Source organism: Pezoporus flaviventris, unplaced genomic scaffold (assembly GCF_033815535.1).
Source record: "Pezoporus flaviventris isolate CSIRO_AGI_PZ_B2104156 unplaced genomic scaffold, CSIRO_AGI_Pfla_v1 ptg000001l, whole genome shotgun sequence".
NCBI lineage: Eukaryota > Metazoa > Chordata > Aves > Psittaciformes > Psittacidae > Pezoporus > Pezoporus flaviventris.
The window spans coordinates 14,885,864-14,906,321 of NW_026892549.1; the positions used below are offsets into that span (position 1 = coordinate 14,885,864).

General features: G+C 37.7%; 1 protein-coding gene across 2 annotated transcripts in view; it reads left to right on the plus strand.

Annotated features, from left to right (window-relative positions):
• Positions 1 to 20,458, plus strand: part of ACVR2A (activin A receptor type 2A) — a 69,443-nt gene extending 48,985 nt beyond the window's left edge. Inside the window, exons 5-12 of one of the 2 annotated variants that reach the window (XM_061445421.1) lie at positions 4,151 to 4,174; positions 10,187 to 10,330; positions 11,579 to 11,722; positions 13,355 to 13,500; positions 14,556 to 14,670; positions 15,953 to 16,091; positions 18,490 to 18,620; positions 19,602 to 20,458. In XM_061445421.1, coding sequence (XP_061301405.1) covers positions 4,151 to 4,174; positions 10,187 to 10,330; positions 11,579 to 11,722; positions 13,355 to 13,500; positions 14,556 to 14,670; positions 15,953 to 16,091; positions 18,490 to 18,620; positions 19,602 to 19,796 — 1,038 coding nt within the window. In that variant the 3' untranslated portion in view covers positions 19,797 to 20,458. The remainder of the gene's footprint in view (positions 1 to 4,150; positions 4,175 to 10,186; positions 10,331 to 11,578; positions 11,723 to 13,354; positions 13,501 to 14,555; positions 14,671 to 15,952; positions 16,092 to 18,489; positions 18,621 to 19,601) is intronic. The other variant, XM_061445430.1, reaches the window with a different exon arrangement.

Sequence of the window (20,458 nt, forward strand, 5' to 3'; positions counted from 1 at the left end):
AAGATTAATAGCTACTTGAAAAATGCATGAAGGAGAAGCCAAATGCTTACATGAAATGGGAAAAAGATTGATCAACAAAGAAAAGCTGGAGCTTAGAGTAAAAATTAAAAAAAAAGACTGAGAGCTTGTGGCTAGCTAGGAGGGATTTGTTTTTTGGGTACATATCGGTGGTTAATGAATGATTAACATATAAAGTGTTAGTATTAAAAGGAATAGCTGAATGACCTCTGGATTTGAACTGTTAGATCTGCGAATGATTTCACGTTCTCTAATTTTGCATTTCGTATCTTGAGGGCTAATAAGAATTTCTTTTATAGTTGCTAACAACAGCTGGACTGACACAGGAGGAAGGTCTGGCATTATCCTTTGGTTTTGGTCCAAGAGGCATAACCATGATATGGTTGTATAAAGGAAAGGAAAAAAAAAAGAAACCCCAAAACCAAAAAAAAAACCATAAATATAGGGACACCGTAAGAATACAGAAGTAAAGTTGTTATAGATGAAGAGACCTTAATGTGTAGTAGGTAAATAGCTTGTAACTGTGTCTTTTTCCCTTTTTCTTTGTTTAATTTATGGGCTCTTACAATACAGGCAGCTCCTTAAAATCTTTTAACAGGGGGAATAATTTGTATGACAAACAATTGAAAACCAAGTTTATAGTGTTGCTTTTTAAATGTTCTGTGTATGACCAGATCCAGACCTTTGATTCTAAGCTTTGATAGCTTTAAAATCCGTTAAAAAAAAACCAGAAACCCAACCCCCCAAAAACCCCACCCAACTACTTCCCTGTGTTTTCCATTCACCTTCAGAATGAGCTGTCTCCATTTAAGTAAACCATAAATTCTTATTTTCTCAAGAGGTAAGAAAATACAAATCCAGGTGTAAGGTGACTTATCCTGAATAGCAACCTAAAGGGAACTCTAAAGTACAGTTAAAAAAAGAGGCTTTAAAATGTCTTTCTATAGTGTGAGCTTCAAGTTACTTCTGCATTAATTTAAGCAGAATTCTAAATAATTCTAACCTGTATGCTATACTTGCAATACTATACCTTAGCTTTCTACACTGTATCTTATTCTTGGCTTATTATAAAGGTGGTTTAGCTTTAGAATTAGGCCTGTATGGAGTGGGTCTGAGAGACTGGTGCATGAAGATGTGTATCCATCTGGTAAGGCTCTATGTACTTTGTGTTTTAGTCTCGTAAATGTTGACTTAGCATATGCGCATTTAACAACTGACAAGACACTGGAAGCTTTTACAGTGCTACATACAATTTACCTTGAAGATTTCTCTTCTGTTCATTCATTGTAAACAGTAATATTCAAAATCTACATTAGACCACATGTAGATTATAGTCTTAAAACAGTGCTTTGGAACAATCATAGGAAGGCTAAAGTACTGGTCTCGATGAAGTCTGCAGTCAGGTACTCTTATCTTCAGAAGGTTTTTAATAATTTTCCATAATAAAGTCCGTTTTCCTGAATATTTCAGATTGATGTCTTTCAGGTAATGTTTTATATCACTAAATGGATGAGAACTACACATTTCAGAAGTTCTAAAAAAAATAATTAATTTTACCCTTGTATTCTCCAAAGAGATTGAGGGATGAGGATGCAGATGTCATATTTAGGGTAGTAGTTAAGAACACCTGAAGTAATCAGTGTAATAAGTTTATAATACAGTAAGTTGCGTTTCTTTAGAATTCCACATGTTTATAAATATTTTTGTAACATTTTTGAAGTTCACGATATATTTGTGGGTAGCCCAGACTTTGGAGAAGACCACGTTGCTTGGATTTTTTTGTGGAGTTTGTTTTTATTTGGGATGGTGTTTTTGCTTGGGGTATTTATGGTTTTGGGGCATTTTGTTTGGCTGGGTTGTTTTTTTGTGTTTTTTTTTTCTAGTTGGTTATAAATATCATAATACTTTCCCTAATCCATGATAAAACCTTTAGAAGTATTTTTCAGTCGGTATAAATAGGAAGTTAGTGTGTTTATATACATTTGTATAGATAGTAGCTACACAAATGGGAGAGGGAGATTACCGCCAATTTATAAGAGTTGTTGCACCTATTTGCGTTTCTGTAATAACCTGGTACTGCTTAAACTGGTGATGCTTGCGTTTCTGATGAAAAGCCTGAGGCAGTGGTCTGTAGTCTAAAGGGAAGGACAGTGATTTTCAAACCAGGAGGCTTATGATGTGCGTTTTTCAAAATTTCCATGTGTGTCTAATTTATTAGTGTTTGGGGGCCGTTGAGCCCCTTAAGAGAGCAGTAAAAGAACTCATTTCTCAATTTCATATTTGCAGTTCCTCCTTATGGTAAGAGCAAAAAGGTGGGCTTTGTGTATCTTTTCCTTATTTCTGAGGAATTAAAAATTCTCAGAAGCTGGAGAACTTTAATAGTAAATAAGCCTGGAAAATAATTTTTTTTTTTTTTTTTTTTTTTTACAGCCACAAACCAGACATTTATTGAATAACTATTTCATACAAGCAATGCTTTTTACATTTTTTTTAACAGTTGTCTATCCTTTGACTTACTTGAGTTAGGAGAAATAGGAGTACACAGAGATCTATTACTCTGATACAGTAGCTATTCCCTATCCCATTCACAGATTAATACTTTTATTTTGCTTGGCTGCTGCTTCTGGCAAAGAAATATGGGGGGGCTTGGAGGAGGAACTTGTGCTTGTGGTTTGTGGACTTAGTGTTGCAGAATCTTACTTGTAGTTCTCCTAAACAAGTGTGGAATAGCTGTCATTCTACTGGAACCACCAGCTCTGAGAGATTTGAAGGTGAAGATCATCAGGTTCTCTGAAAAAAAATTTGGGTGGTTTTGTTTAGTATGGGTTTTTTTTCACTTATGAAATGCCCCAAAGTATTTACAGAGGCTGTACAGGTCCTGCAAGAATCTGCTTCATCCTCTTGGTGTGGGTGTTACCCTCATCTCCAGTGGTCTGCTGAATGATGGAGTGGTCCTGTTTAGCTCTGGTGTTCTTCAGTGCTCTCTCTGTCAGTGACTGCAAGGTCTGTGATAGTATTTATAAATCTGACTCACAACTAAACTAGCCTTCAAGAAATACTTCAGCCCTTCTATTATTAATTATTTAGATAATTCTTAAGTGTGTGCTAGACAGTTTTCAAAGTGCAGAGAAAAGTTTTTTGTTGGCCCTCCACTCTGTAGCATCTTAAGAATGTAAAGACAAAGGGTGAAGAAAAAGCTGTTACGTAGCAGGTGAATACTTCAAGTGTTGAATTTCATGCTCTTGCAACATCTATCTGATCAAATTATAAAGGACAAAGAAAATGGCTGAGGCAGATGTACAGGAGGAGGAAAAAAGGTGTTTCAGCGCTTCTCTGCTTGAGTGGCAATGAAATTGTTCAATAAAAAAGAGATGAAAGTAACACAAACAAGCGTGTGTCATTAAAATGTGGTTTTAAGTCTCAGCAACAGTGCTCTGGGACTTAGGTTTTTATAATGGATTTCATTCCACAGTCTGTGAACTCGTGTGACTTGTTTGAAAGAATCTTTAATACTGTAATCTCCCTTTATAGATGTTGGATATATTTTTTTCAAGTTCACTTGTTCTAGTTACAGCTCTAGCATGCCAGATTTGTTGATTAAGTTTAGTAATACAGACCTAGTATATGATGACCTATTTATTTCAAAGGTTTAGTTATAACACAGACATTAAAAAGTTTTCATTTTCCACAGCTAGTGACTAATTACAGTGAATTTAAAAAGTACAACCCTGCCCTCTACTGTACACTTGTGAGGAAACAAGAAATAAGCTTGTGTAACTTGTGTTTGTATGAACTTTCTGCATGTCTTTATATACTGTTTGGTAGAAACATGAACGTTTATAAACCTAAAATGGACAACTGTAGTTTTAATTATAAGATCAATTCAGCAAAGGGTTTGAATAATAACTTTAATTGCCCACTTTGCTAACATATCAATGATGGATTTTTATGTGTGTATATATATATATATATATAAATTGTCCATTATTAGTGCAAGGAAGTATTGCTATCCCCAGGGATATTTTTGTTGTTAATTCACAAACAATTGATTTTGTCTCTTATGAGCTGTTTTTCATTCCATTATTGGTATATATAGTAATTTCTTTTGCCTGTGTTTTTTCCCCTCTACAAGCACGCCTTTCATATAATGATTGAGGTAAGATGCATTGATATTTGTTCATGGTTATGGAACTTTCTGTGGACATGTAAGAAGTTGTTTTGGTATTAATTACTTTTTTCACCAGTCAGTGTTTTGGAGAAGAAATTTGTAAGCATGCATGGTTTAAAAACAGATTTAGTCTGCTGTTCATAGCTTTCTTAAAATTTACTGTAGTGTCTCAGGCTATCAAGTTAAACACCTTCAGGAACTGATAATGAAACACACGAAGCGTAGTCAGTTTGTGTTCTTCAGCTACCCACTTGCCTTTGTGTCACTTCCACCCTGGTGCCACTTCGTATGAGTGGCGGTGAGGGCTCCACTGGGCCAGCATGTGCTGATAACCTCAGTCTTGGGCTGTGGGAGCAGTTCAGCCAGTACAGACTGCACATTGTGTTGTGGTAGGCTGCCCTGAAAGTACATGGCACATCCTGCCCACTCCTGTCCTGTCTTTGGGTGTCTGTTGTCATCTCCCACCTGTGAAATGCCAACAGCTGTTTGAGGTGTGTGGTCTTTGTGTTGTGATTTGAGTGATGTTTTTTTTTTTGATTCAGGAGCTTGAAGGAATAGATTACCTGAAGAAAAATACTCTTTCACTATTAAGTCTCTGCTTCGTCTTTCTCAGTGCCCAGAAGTTATTTTTACTTGTGTTAAACTACTGACACTTTATATGAAAATGCAAGTAACTGAAAACTGTTAATTCAGAAATCTGGTCGTTATTGCTAGACTTCTAAATTGGATATTGAAAAAGTCGAGATTTGAGTTGTAATGTGAGTGCTCAGTTTCCATTGTCTCTTTAGTTCTCTAAAAGCTGTAATGTCTTGTAACTTAGAAGAAAATATAATGGAAATGATATTTTCCCGAGTATCTTGCATCTGTAAAGAGTTAGCTGAGTTCCTTCTGTTTGTGTTACTGTTTTTCTTCAGTTGGCATAATTTTTGTTAGGGATGAAGCTGAAGTATCTTCACTACAAATAACTACCTTGTTTATATTACTGTAAGGAATATGTTTGCAATCTGTGATAAAAGAGAGGATTTTTTGGAGTGAAAGGAGAAAAATTGATGCTATTTAAAAGAAATGTAGTTTGATACAAATTGTAGTAAATTTTAGAATAACTACAAATTTAAGAATTCTGACTGCTTTTACAGTATTTGGATCTTAACTTCACAGATCAGCTGGTGAAAATGAACCAGACCCAAATGAGAAAGGGAGAAAGCAGCCAAGACAGTCATCAGAGTTTTTCAGTGAGAACTTTTTGACCCTATTCCCTTCTAGTACCTAAGTGGGCTGGGAAGAAAGCTGGAGACTTTTTACAAGGGCCTGTAGGGATAGGACAGGGGGGCATGGCTTTAAACCAGTAAGTTATTCACAATATAAGCTGTAAAATAAATATAACCAAGGGAAAATACTGCACCATTTAACAAAAATTGTGTGTGGTCAGCAATTTTGAGAACTTGTTTATATTTTGGAGCCAGGAAAGGGAAATGTGTCTGTGTACAACCCTGTTTGGCTAATTGGTCTTTTTTTTTTTTTCTCTTTGTTGTACATGGTGAGTCACCTGATTCAGTTGCCATATGAAAGACATAACTGGAGATAAACCCAAGTGCTGACAGACTGTGTTGGGGCAGGTCCTTAAACAATCTGTTTAGTTGGTCATATTTGGAAGGGATTTGTAGTTTTATGTTTGTTAAGCTTCTCTTTGATCTTAAGATCTATTCTTGAAGGCACTTAAGGAAACCTATTTCTGTAAGTTACCATTCTTCCATGAATATATTTTCCCTCTGTTCTTTTTCTGGTATGACTAGTATGCACTACCTGGCAGCTGACTGGAATTCCCAGCTATAAAAATCAGAACCAAAAAAGTCTTGTTTGAGATTTGAAAAGCTTGGAGTGTACAACATAACTAGATGTCCATGATTTTGAGATGAACATGCAACATGAACTTACGGTGTTAAGGATTGACGGCATTGACCTATAGGAAGAGTTGTCCAAAGTTGTCCAAGTAGAATGCATCATATGACTTTGTTAGTTGAAGTACTTTTTGCAGACATAGCTGCTTCTCATTTTCCCCCTAGCAGTAGATGATTGTGTGGCAGGAGTGTTTCTGCTCCTGTTGCCTTTGTGAACTGCCCTGGGGTTAGGACAGAGTGGCTTTGAGAAGGTATAGTGTGGACGAAGTGAGATGGGCCAGTGACTCACTGCTACCAAAAGAGGGAGCCCCTCTTCCCTCTGCCTTGCAGTGCTTTTTGCCTTAACCTGGATGTTGCTGCAAACTGATTCAATTTGCCAAACTACCTGATTTTAAAAACAAAACCAAAACAAACAAACAAAAAAAAAACAACCAAACAACAAAACCCCAAACAGAAAACACACACACACACACACACACACACACAAACAAACAAACCCCCCAAAAGAAAAGCTTTCTGGCAGTATAGTGTATCGCCTTGATTTGTGGTATCGTCAAACCAATGCCAGAATCGGTCCAAGGAAAGGGGCAGGGAAGGTTCAGGAATGGAAAATTGGGTGCTGATTTTTTGACAGCTGTGGCAGGCTGTTAGACTAATATGTGCACATTATAGCTATACTCACATTATATCATCATCCTTGGCAACACAGAGATGATTTTAAAAAGCCATACAAAAATAATTATGCCTATGGCATATTAAACATTTTTGCTTAGAAGTAGAGCAAGTTTAAAATATTGTGAAAGAATGTTGCTATACAAAAATAGTACCTATAGATTTAGAGTAAATGCCTGTTGATTTTAACAAAGTTGTTAAAATAATAAACTGGAAAACTATTCTTTTTAGTTATGTTAACAGAAGGCAATTACACTTTACATTTTAAGTCTGGGTTTGTTTTGATTTATGTGTGTGGGTGTGTGTTGCTGCTTCATAAGCACACCAAAAGTTCTGACTTCATAGAAGTGTTTCAACACAAAAGGGAAATGTGCAGGGAACCACAGGAGGTTGCTGTATAAGGTAGTGGAAAAATACTTTGAAATGCCAGCATTTTTTAGGAAATAAGAAATTCAGGTATATGAAAAGTATCATGGTCTAATGTGAAAGTAAAAAGCACCAGTTATCGCTGGCCTCTTCTTATTGAGGAGTTAGTGCCTTCTCTCATGATAGTGCAATTTTTTTCACCAAATATTTGAGAACTATTAAGTGATCATTTGCTGGATTGTCAAGAAATAATCATCTAGTGTGCTTCAGAATGTCAGCAGATGTTTTGGTGGAGGATATAGAAAGGAATGGAGGTTCTAGCTACTAAAGCAAAGGTGTTACTTCCCATAAATCGTTCTCTCAATTTAGGCAAGTTGCTAGGTTCAAAACTTTAAAAGCTTGTTTAATTAACGGATGTTAAATCCCCAGATGCTGCACAGTGCTCAGGATTCTTTAAAATAACAGTTAAGAGTTAGTTGGCTTTTGTGAGTAGATTTGGGCATCTTGTTTCCAGTTTCCCTTGGAACTGTAACTATTACAAATTAAGGACAGTGATTTCCCTGGTGTGTGGAATATTCATATAAAGGGCTTTGGTACTGAATGAAAGTCAGCATTGGAGGGAAAACTTAACTCTGAAACTTCATTTTCTATATTTTCACTTGCCCACTTTAAACTCAGCAATTTTGATGTAACAGATTTAAGCATCTGTTGCTGTCAAATTTGCAAAAGGATTTCATATTTGTTTGAAGGCAGTATTGTAATGTGTCTATTAATTTGAATTTAAAACATTATAGTTTCTTTTACAGTTACTAATTTGTGGAATTAGGTTACAGCTTCTTTAAATTGCTGTAACTCTGTCCTCAAAGCTTGTTATCCTTTAAGGATATATTTGTTGCTTAATAAGAAACAAGTGAATGGTTATTTTATTCCTGCACTTAAACTACTCAAAATTCTATGTTCAATACAGAAGTACTTGTCTCCATTCTCAGAATAGTAAAGTATACTTAAAACCAGGTTCTTCAGAAGATGTGTCTTTAACATGCACAAGATTTTTTGTTGTTCACTGAAGTGCTCTAATACTTAACTTTAGAGTACTCTCATTTGTTTTGTAGAAGCAGCTCCTCCAGTGTTTTTTCATTCTCTCTCTTTAAACCAGTATTACAGCTGGGACTGCTTTGGGAAAAAGTTGAGAAGCCAAACATATATTATAGAGACTTTTTTGAACAGTAGACTTTTGGGGTTTTTTTTAATTGTATTTTGCAGGGGGGAATATCATTTAAAAGCAACACCTAACTTTCATTTGTATGTTTGTTTCTTTCATGCGTGATACTGAGAGTTGTGGTGCAGTTTTCTGGTCTCCATAGTCGTGCACTGCCAGTAAAAGCAGTCATTCACCCTCTTCCCATCTGTGTGATCTGGCAGTGTACTCCCAATCTATCACCCCTGCCACTGACATCGACAGTTTCTCTGTAGAAATTGGGACTGAAGAACAAATTGTGGTTTAAACGTATCTGGGGGACTGCAAAAGGAAAGTGGAGCCGTGTCTTGTGTTGACAGTGTTGGTAATTCTGCTTGGTGACCACTATACACTAGAACTTGACTTACCTTCCTGCAAAAAACAGGGATCGTACAGAAGACAATCATGTTCTGTGCATAGAGTGACATTCTTCCATGCAAAAGCATTTGTATATGGGTCTGATGCATTTGTTCATGGTAGGGAAGAAGCTTACGTAAGTACAGCTAATCCACCATGAAAGGCTGGAGAAAAGAGGACAGCCCAGATAGAAGCATGCCTTTGGCAAGAAAGTTAAAAAATCTACTTCTTACAGTCAGATGATGTGCATGGTACAGGATATGTAAGAGATGTATAAAATACAAAATACAGGGTATTCCTTAAGCCTTCACGTTTTCTTTCCCAGAAAGGGAAATTGTTTAGATCTGAAGAAATATTGGTGGTTATATGGATAGCTGTGTGGAAGCTCTGCCTCACTTGCAGTTGTGCTTCCTAGCCTGTGCTGTCATATTTGAAAAGCAACTGGTGGGCTGGCCCCTCAATAGAGTACAAACACTGTGAGATATGACAAGGTGATCTCTTAAATTTAATTCTAGTTCTGTTTCTGGGGTACAGCCAAGTACTTGTATTTCAGTAAGTTATTAGCTATCTACATTAGCAAAAGTTGGGAGCAGTTAAAATGGATTGGTAGGTTGCAGCATTGATGCTGTCGTTCTTCACACCACCATTAGTGTAGCTTGGAGGGCTGACTGGAGGTGATGATACTTGGTTTCCTGTGCCAAATACCTGCTCTATGCATGTGGTTCAGTGGGGCCTGAATGAAAAAAAATTGCGATGTACTGGAGGACCTTGTTAGTAGCATGGCCTGCCCTCATCTTGGTTTGCAACCTCATGTCTCCCATAAACAGTAGAATTACTGAATTAGAGAGCTGTGCTGGTGTCAGCTCAGATGGCTTGTGAGAACTCAACCAGTATGTGGTCACTGCAGACAGTGAGGGGATACACTCCAGCTCTGCACTGCTGCCCCCATCCAATCTGCTGATGTAGACCTCATCTGCTTCCCAGATGATATCTGAGGGTTGCAGAGTCAGTCACTCAGAAATGGAGTTAATGGCTTTGTAGAGTTAAGTCACCAGATCATTGAACTGAAGGTTTGAAAGGATCATGTGTATGTCCAATAAACAAACCAAAAACCCAAGCCTTAAATGTATCAAAGGTGCTTATTTTGATTGTCTTGAAAAAAGTAACAAGTAAAGCTTGATTATCTTTTTTCCTTCATTTCTGCTCTGCTTTTTCACATGGTTAGATTCATACTGTAACTGTTGGTATGCTGTCACACATTAATTCTGAGCATGTTTTACAATTTCATTTTACTTTCCTGCGGAGAAGGGCTGCTGGGTTGTTTCTGGTTTGTTTTGAGATAATTTGATGTAAGGGGGTTGAGTACCTAATACAAATCTCTTGCAGTTTACAAGCATTTATTTTTAGGGCTGTCATCATAGATAGCACATATAATAACTAAATTCATTAATGAGTTTAACCTGATTTCAGGATCCTGGACCACCACCACCTTCACCATTGATGGGTTTGAAGCCATTGCAGTTACTAGAGATCAAAGCTAGGGGAAGATTTGGTTGCGTATGGAAAGCTCAACTACTAAACGAGTATGTTGCAGTCAAAATATTCCCTATTCAGGTAAGCAGAAGTTCTTAATGTCCTGTGTTGCTTGTAATATCATAATGTTAAACAGCTTTTTTAGTCACAATAAGAGGCTTTTTAGACATTTTTCAATATATAATGTAAATCTAGATGGAAATGTTGAGCTGAAAAATGGGCAGGTAGAGCTTTATTGAATTAAAATAAGTATTTTAATGCAACAAGCATATTACTGAAGTAAGCTCAGTGGAACTTTCATACTTCTAGTCATAAAAATACTTACTTGGTGTGAAGATTTTTAAGTAAGTCTCACTCATCTTTTCATCAGATGAGAAAAACTAGACAATATTTTTCAAATTAAATTGTACTTAGAAGGATTGCCCTGAAATGCAAGCCTATAAGGTGATTGCTCAAATTAAATATAATTGAAATACTTGCTTCCCAGCAAGTACCCTCTAAAAGCTATGTTTAGAATAGATTTTGCTCATAATTTTCAGGTCCAGTCTAGTTAAAGAACACAAAGTGATCATATGCAATTACATTAGGATAGATTTTAAATCAACTTAAAATACTCACTGCTGTTTGAGGTGAAAAAAATGTGCTTGTGTTTTCTGATGATTAACCAAGTGTGACTTGCTGAATAAATACATCTGCAGTTTCTTATCCTTCTAGGAGAAAAGGCATGTATTTATGCTGGTTTTGGCCATCAGAACAATATAAGCTATATTGAAGACTAAGGAAAACCTGTTTCTAATTCTTTATGGGGTTGTTACAGATTTATAAAATACAAAAATTGAACTATGCTCTTAAGATGAAAGATACTGTAATGATTTGCCTTATGTAGACTCCAGTCCTGATCTACAGATTTCTGTGTTGCCATGGTTCATACCTGTGATAGCTAAGGTTGTTTTCAGCAGCTGATGATTTGTTTACAACGAGTTAAGTTTTTTTCAGACAGTTTTCCACTAAATGTGAATATGTAATACATGTTAAAGACAGTTTTTTATCATTTCTTTATATGTTAGATCAGTAGTTTGTAGCATAGTTATTAGTCTAAACATTTGTAATTGTTAATACCATACAGCATGCTTGCTTTCTTTGCCCTGTAAAGCCTGTCTTTGCCCCCCCCCCCCCCCCCCCCCCAAAAAAAAGGTTTTAGTTATTTTGACAGGTCACTTACAAATGCATGGTAAATTGTGGATGGTAATGTCTGTCAGGGAAAGTACCTCAAGTACCTCTTGTACTCATTATTGTGGTATTAATGTGGTTTGTGTTCTTTGTTTAAAGGACAAACAGTCATGGCAGAACGAATATGAAATTTACAGTTTACCTGGGATGAAACATGACAATATTTTGCAGTTCATTGGCGCAGAGAAGCGAGGCACTAGCATTGATGTTGATCTCTGGTTAATTACAGCATTTCATGAGAAGGTATGTTTAATTCTCAGCATAATAGCTCTTTTATTTTGTGATTATGGCCTTAGAAATTTCTTACGAATGTGAACTTGAGACAGTTAAGAAATAAAATTTAAAAGAGTTTTTGCTTACTCTTAGCTTGTCTCTTTTCATTGGCTATGAGGAGATGCTGGATTTAAGAGGCAATGTTATTGAAACAAATCATTCTACCTTTTTGCTTTTTAGAACATGTATTTTTTAATATTTCCCGTCTAAATATATATAAATTCAATAAACTGCATCTTGCAGAGACTTTGTTTTTTTATTTTTATTTTACTTGTGTTAGTTGATTTGAGTCTGTAAGAGTGAAGTAATATGTATCCATTCTATCGTTATAATCATGGTAAGAAACATTAATAAATATAAAACAGTGAACATATTCTTAATATATTTAATATATATTAGCCACCTAGATTTTTTTTTTAAATGCATATAACTGTCACAGAGTTTTAAGTACAAAAAGAGGTGGGAAGCCAAGACACCCTAACTTAAACTTAGCAGTGGCACAGCAGGGACGCTTTAGGACGATGTTACCTGTAGCAGATTGGAGAAAATAGGGACATTTTAGTGCATTACGGTTAGGTCATAGATCATATTTTTAGTACTGAATGTTAAATTCTTCATCCTCTCATTTTTGTCCCACTTATGCCTCTGCTCTAATAATTTAGAAGACTAGAACTATGCAACCATTTACGTTTTTTGACAGATCTCCATGATAAGTAGATAATAAACTAATTTGCCTTTCTGAAAGGTCTGTAAGAGTTTAAAAGAAAATGCTGTTTCTGTTGGAAAGATGGCATCTGAGATAACTGATGGAAAATAGGATTTTTAGTTTTATTTTTGAAGTATAGCCTCTACACTTTGACAGCTCTTTGTTAATTTTTCCCTTTTGGCTTTTCACACAGCAACATGTGACACAGTGACATCTCACAATCTGGATAATATGTAAATCTGTGAAAACGTGTGTATAGAGTGCGCTATAGAAGTGACTCTGAAGAGAAGAGCTTTACATTGAATATATTTTACTTTATATTATCACTTTATTCAGAGTGTATGTTTCACTCTGAAACTATGTTGTGAAACTGGAGTTTCTGTTGTTGATCCACAAGAAAAGACAGGCTATTAAAGCTCCTAAAGAATGGTTGTACACAGTCCAGTAAGATTCTTGAAGGTGAATCTAACCTGTAATTTCCTGTTCCTGGAAGATGATAAATCATGCTTGTAAAAAGGGTTCTCTTTATAAAGAGTTAAAATGTCTAAAGTCTAGCTCCCATTTCTGACACAGCTGAGTGCAGTTCATTGTCAAGTGTGCCACTGTACTTGAGCTCACTGCACTTTTTGCTTGTAGAGGTGATGTGTAGAGCCACCTTGATTCTATTCATGGATTAGAGACAATGCAAATGTTATTTTTTTGTTGTTTAAACTAGCAGTTGTTTGTGTATGTATGTGTATAATTACATGATTTATCAGAAAACAGAGAAAGGCAGCCAGGTGCATTGTGTTCCTCAGTGATGGAGGCCAACTAGAATTTTTGTTTATGAGTAGATGAGAATGAAATCGGTCCTGTAATTGTTGATATTCTGGTTTTGCTGTTTTTTTTCCATGCAGGGTTCATTAACAGACTTTCTCAAGGCTAATGTGGTTTCTTGGAATGAGCTCTGTCACATAGCTCAGACTATGGCTAGAGGCTTGGCTTATCTTCATGAGGATATACCAGGGCTAAAAGATGGACATAAGCCTGCCATCTCACATAGGTATAGTATATGTAAAATGTTTTCAGGTGATTGTTAGTATTCAACTTTGAGCTAAAGGATGTGAAACATGGATAGAGAGGAAGTATTTACATGATTACTCCCTGATACCTTCCTTCCGGAATTGTTGAGAGCCTCGTAAGAAAAGCCTGCTCAGCCTAAACAGAAATCTAGCTGATGGTTTATAGACCTTGATGTGGTGATTGTGATAATGTCACAATTTCATTTTCTATACAGTTAATTAAGTACCCTATGTGGTATATGAAATAATTAGCATTATAGCTATCTGAAACAACTGAAACACTTAACATACATAACTTTAGATGATACTGAATGCTTCAAACAGAAACTGTTACTGTAAGCATGTTATGCCTATTGTTGATTGTAATTGCTAGTTGTTTTTTTTTAAATGAGGTAAATATAGAACACTAGAGCTGAAAATGATAGTGGTAACCAAATGAAAAGATGGAGATACAGAGTAAGAGAAATACAGATTTTGCAGAATTTGTAATGTCATGGCAAAACTGCTTGACTGATGGTAAAGGAATGGGGGGGGGGGGGGGGGGGGGGGGGAGAGGTGTAAAAGGGGAGGCAGCGGTACACACAGGACAGATGGCAATCCTGTCCATTGCCTTTTCTTTCTTCAGGAGATGATGTATCTCCTTGCTAGAAACAATGACAATTCTTTTTTTTTTCCAAAGTGTTTTGTCTTGTGTTATTTAAACAAACAAAATGTAGTTGTAATAGAAGCCTGCAGTAACTCTTTATTCTGTTTCTGTTCTATAACATGCTTACAAATCTGTGTGTATTTTAAGCATTAAGTGATAGTTGCTGTCTCATATATTTCCGTAAGAATAAAGTTGTGCAAATGTACTCCTAGGTTTTATTATTATTCTGTTATTATTATTTTGTTGTTTAAATGGAATGCTTATCTATAACTTTATTGCCTTTTGCATTATAACATTTTTGGGGTTTATTGTTTTACTTTTTTCTTAGAACTTTATGTATTTTATGCTCTAGAGCTCAATATTTATATTTTTTTTTCCTTAACTTGAAAGGGACATCAAAAGCAAGAATGTGCTGCTGAAAAATAATCTTACAGCTTGTATTGCTGATTTCGGTCTAGCTTTAAAGTTTGAGGCTGGAAAATCTGCAGGGGATACACATGGACAGGTAAACACTGATTTATTTACATAAATGTTACAACCGTTAACTGCATGTGAATGGAAATCAGTAGTTCAGGTGTTCTTCATGCACAGGATACTGTATCATCAACCTTGTCTTTGTTGACCTTTAAGGAATCTGGTAATTTATGTTTTCTTCTCACAAGCTACAAATGAAACAGTTTAGATAATTACAGATCAGAGCCTTCCCCCCATCTTATTACATGGCCTCTGTCTTTCCCCTTGTTTTGGTTCTTAGTAGAGGATTTGGTCTATTTGCCATGTTTTATTCATTGTTCTGAAACACTGTGCAGAAACTGAGGAATGACACTGGCAGCCAGTTTCTAACTTTCTGACGTAGCAACAGTCACTTCGCTAAAATGACAACAGTACTACTAATCAAGCACTGGTCATGCAAGGAAGCTGGTTTTGTACCATGTACCTTTAAAATAACAGACTTGAGCTTAGAGCATTATAGTTTCTGGAAAACAAAGTATGTTTAATTTTAGGGAGAAGGCCACAATTCATTGTTGAGTGACAAAAAAGCCATACAGTAAGATTATAAAACCTCAGTAAAACTGCTGAAGAGAAACATAGCTATTACTGCGAAGGTTTAAATAGTGAAGAAAATCCTGTTTTGGCACCAGACAAGTTCTGATTTATTTGGAGGACATAATTTCATCATTGACTGTAGCCACAGAGAATGGATATCCCTGAAGTTTTAATATAATAGCCAGTTTTGTGCAAGTGACTTCATGTAACTTTCTCAGTATAAGTTGCACTCTAGTAGCTAGTTTTCCTTTTCCTTTTATTACTGCTCCTGTCACAAGGAGGAACATAAGCACATTTCATGTCCTTATGACATGAAAAAATCACAGAACCATAGAATGGTTTGGGTTAGAAGGGACCGTTAAAGATTGTGTAGCCCAGCCCGCCTTCAGTAAGAAAGCACATCTTCAAGTAGATCAACTGTAGAATGGCAGTGGCAAATACGTTGAATTGTTACACAGATGTCTTATTTTTAAATCTGTTCAGATTTTCCTGCTTTGTATCCTTTATAGGGCCCATTCTGTACGATTTTTTCTAATTCCTTTTACTTACACTTGGATATAAGAATACAAGGAACTGCCAAGATTTAGTCCTAAGTGAGGATAACCATGGCTGTTTTCTAATCTTGGACCAAAAAATGGTGCTGGTCACCAGCATTATTACAACAGTACTAGGTAGTGTGGCGGTAGTGGTCTTGTTTGATTTCTTGGTGTACAAGTTTTTGTGCTTTATTGTCTTTCAAGGTTGGTACACGAAGGTATATGGCTCCTGAGGTACTCGAAGGGGCTATAAACTTCCAAAGGGATGCGTTTTTGAGAATAGATATGTATGCCATGGGATTAGTCCTCTGGGAATTGGCATCACGCTGTACCGCCTCAGATGGTAAGGAACATATTCAATTTGTGTAAATATTTTGTGTAACTTGTGAGAGGTGTATTTAAAGCAGGAAACTGGCAGATGGATTAGATGTATGTAATAAAATTTCATAAGGGTGGTAGTTTTGTGGGGAAATGAAGGCAACACTGACATCATGTAGTCACTTCATAATTTAGTCTCTTCTGTACTTGGTGTCCCTTGATACATGGATACCTGTTGCATTTCTCCAGCTGGTCATGGTAAGGGAGAGGGAGATTTACTGTGGAGTGCCCCACCTAGTATGTTTGATTTCTTACAAGTTCAGCCTGACAGTTTTAGTGCCAGTTAGTTTATTATTGCTTCTTTTCATAAACGAAAGCTCAGATGAGATTAACCTTAGTAACTGAGATATCCCACCAGCACCTGCTGAAAAACTGATGTCTCCTGCTGTATACCTTAGCGTCTGGAGAACAACCTCGTAGTGCTGCCTGTGGAAGACAGGCATAAACACTTCCTAATGTCAAAGATTGTCAGTGAGGGAATTACAAGGCTGAAAGACATGAAGCATTTTTCATAGGTTGGCATATATTTTATTGCAGAGAGCATTGATGAGGTTAACCATTTTCTAGCTGTTCATCAGCATATGCAAGATTCCTCCTTGGCCCTTCATCTTAGGAAACTGCTCCTCAGTGCATCAGGAGGTCAGCTGTCAGCAGCAGGACATAGAAAAGTTGCTGTGTCTGGTTTAACCGTAGGTGCCTGAGTGAGCCTGTTTCATGTAGGTTCAGAGCTTCCCTGCCCTCCCTTTGTCTTCATTGTCACTGATGTAACATTGGTTCAGCTCATATGATGTCAGAACTTCTCGATAATTGTCAATAGCTTAAAGATTGAAAATTCAGCAAGGTCTGACAAATCCACAGCTGATACTTGTTAGCTATGGATCCATCACAGGTGTTTTTCTCATAAAGCAGACTGCTGGATCCAGTTTTTGCACTACCAAGAAAAAAAACCCTTTTCAAGTATGCATAGTCTTTAAATTTTGTGAATGGAGATCTTTTTTGGGTGCCCAGAATAAGTTGGCGTTAATCAAGAACAAGGTAAAAGACAGGGCTCAAAACCATTTTTTGTTTGGGAGAAAGTTGCATTTTCAGTACAGTCTGAAGCAGCTAAATTCAACCGAGTAAAGGTGACTGACTCAGTTGGGCTAGTGAGACAAGCTTATGATGGTTGTCATAAGCTCCCTTGATGGAGCCCAGTGAAGCTGACAGCTGTCTGTGTGAAAATCCAAGATGGGTTGGAGACCTCAGCAGATCAGTACATGGCCATACTGTGTTTTTCTGCTCCAAGCAGTGCTTTTCTGCTTCAGACATTTCCTCGTGGAGAGGAAATGCCACTGGGGAGATTTTACCCTTTTTAAAATGTTAACCTGTTTACTAACAGGATTGACACAATCTTGCACACATCTCTCAGGCTGCCCACATTCTGTATTGATTTTTTTCCTGTACTGTAAAACATACGTACATACCTCCTATTAGAGATGTGTCAGAGGTTTCTGGCATTGTAGTTATTACTCCAGAAGGTAAAGGAGACTGCAGTTAAGGAGAGCAGCCTTCCTGAAACACAGCCTGGTGTAGCTCTGCAGTCGCAGCTGCTGTTTTCACTCTTCAAATGTGTTTGGGGTTTGTTGTCTTTTTCAGAAGGTGCCTGGTTTGTTTCACTGGCCTCATCCATAGTGTACATTCATTTCTTCTCTCTTCACTTTAGGTTTTTTTCAGACATTTATCTGAGTGCGTAAAATCTGTAAAGCCTGTAAACCTTGTCCCTCTCATCCAGTTAATGATGACCGTTAGGCTTAGCTTGCAACAATAGCAGTTACGTCCTGGCCTGTGTGGATTGAAGGAGGCGGCAGCATGCTTCTTTTGCAGAGGGATGCAGCAGTTGCTGTTGCAAACTTGTCTTTTGTAGCATCTGTGGTATTGGTGACACTCAAAAGCGGCGATCGGGCGCCTGCTTGGTAATGAGACACCGCGGGAGCCCGCGCTTGAATGAGGGACGAAGATGTCTCTTCTCCCGGCTGGGGTTTGTTGGCGGAGGTGGGGGAGAAGCCGCGGATCCGAGCGCCCCCCTCCGCCCGTGTGCTCCCAAGGTTTCAGCTGCAGGGGAGCCGGGCCGGGAGCTGCACTCGGCTGCCACACGCCGGGGAGCAGAGGCTGGTGGCTCCTGAAAATGTGCTTACTTAGAATCCTAGTCACTGCTTGCTGCTAATCTGCCACAGGACGAGCCTTGAATGGCAGTGGGAAGCAAACTGCTCCCGAAGAGTCTCACTGCGGACTGCACTGCTCGGATATCAGGTTTTTGGTTTTTTGTTGTTGTTCTTTTTTTCAAGCAAAATTTGTGGGTTAAATTCTTTTTTTTTTGTCTTTAGGCCCAGTAGATGAGTACATGTTGCCATTTGAGGAAGAAATTGGCCAGCATCCCTCCCTCGAAGACATGCAGGAAGTTGTAGTTCATAAAAAGAAGAGACCTGTTTTAAGAGAATGCTGGCAAAAACATGCTGTAAGTCGTTACACAACCACATTCTGCAGTGTTCTGTCAGGATTTGAATTTCAGATTTTGTTAATCCGGTGTTCTGTTCATACTGCTGCCTTTAAGGAAGAATGTAAGTTTAGTAATTCCAGTAAAAGAATTAAATGGACTGTAAACTGGGATGTTCTTAATCTTAAAATATTCTGAGTGATTAAAGAGTGATTTTTTTTTTTTTTTTGTAATTTTACTTATCTTTCACTATTTTGATGAAAGATTTTTGAGGTTTACTTTTGAATGCACAAGTTAGTATATTTAAGAGCTAATAGCCTTGATTACTACAGGAATGCTATAAACTGAACACTGCTATATAGGATAAGCAGTGTTGTATGAGAAATATCTGGGATTAGTTAGGGAGGAATTCTATGATTCCCAGGTCTGCTTCATGGCTGGAGACTTGCAGTAACACCACTGCTGATTCCTAGCACTCTTCAAGGGGAGCAGGAGGAATGCGGACCTGTTGGAGCAAGTCCAGAGGAAGCCACGAAGATGTTCTGAGGGCTGGAGCACCTCTCCTATGGAGGCAGGCTGAGAGAGCTGGGCTGGTTCAGCCTGGAGAAGAGAAGGCTCCAGTGAGACCTTAGAGCAGCTTCCAGTGCCTGAAGGGGGCGACAAGAAAGCTGGAGAGGAGTGGTTTAAACTCAGTATGAGGAAGTTCTTCCCTGTGAGGGTGGTGAGGCCCTGGCACAGGTTGCCCAGCAAAGCTGTGGCTGCCCCATCCCTGGCAGTGTTCAAAGCCAGGCTGAACGGGGCTCTGAGCAACCTGGCCCAGTGGAAGGTGTCCCTGCCCATGGGACAGGGTTTGGAACTAGATGAGATTTAAGGTCACTTCCAACCGAAACTGTTCTGTGGAAATGCAATTTTCTATTAAATTGCTAGATTCTGATCACTTCTTAAAACTTGCTGCTAGCTGTGTATACCATTCTTTTTTTACTTCGCTTTGTTTGCCCACAGGGAATGGCAATGCTTTGTGAAACCATAGAGGAATGCTGGGATCATGATGCGGAAGCCAGGTTGTCAGCAGGCTGCGTAGAAGAACGTATTATTCAGATGCAAAAATTAACTAACATTATAACAACAGAGGATATTGTGACTGTGGTCACAATGGTGACAAATGTTGACTTTCCTCCCAAAGAATCCAGTCTATGATAGATAGTTGCACTGGTCACGGAACTGACCACCGGACTCTTCACTGGAGCTGCTAAAGCTAAGGGGACTGCTCACGTCATTACTGTTTGCTGCGTGAGAAGAATGGTAAGTCTCTCTGGAACAGCATTAAGAGGTGTTTTTCCTTTATTTTTCCCTTCCTCCTCCCAAACACGGATCCCTGAGACTTTCTGCATTCCCTGTGTACACCTGAAGGACACGTGACTGAGAAACGGTGACATGCAGTTAAGGAACTTACATGAAGAATACAGACCTGTTCTGGCTAATCAAGCATTTTAAAAACTGACGCCCAATTTCTTAATACCTGTCAGAAGAGACTAATTCCTTAAATGAACTACTGTTATTTTTTTTAAATCAAACATTTCATTTCAGATTTAAAAAAAAAAGGGTAACTTGTTTTTATTGCATTTGCCGTTGTTTATAAAAATGACTATTGTAATGCGACTATGACACAGCTTGTGAATGTTTAGTGTGCTGCTGTTCTGTGTACATAAACAAAAGTAATCAAGTGGGTTATAGCAAAGAGGCTTCCAAGTATTACTTAACCTCCCTCAACAAGGTATACCTCAGTTCCACCTCTGCTAAATTATGAGATTGACAACACTAACAAAATTTGAATAAATCGATCCGTGTTTTGTAAATGA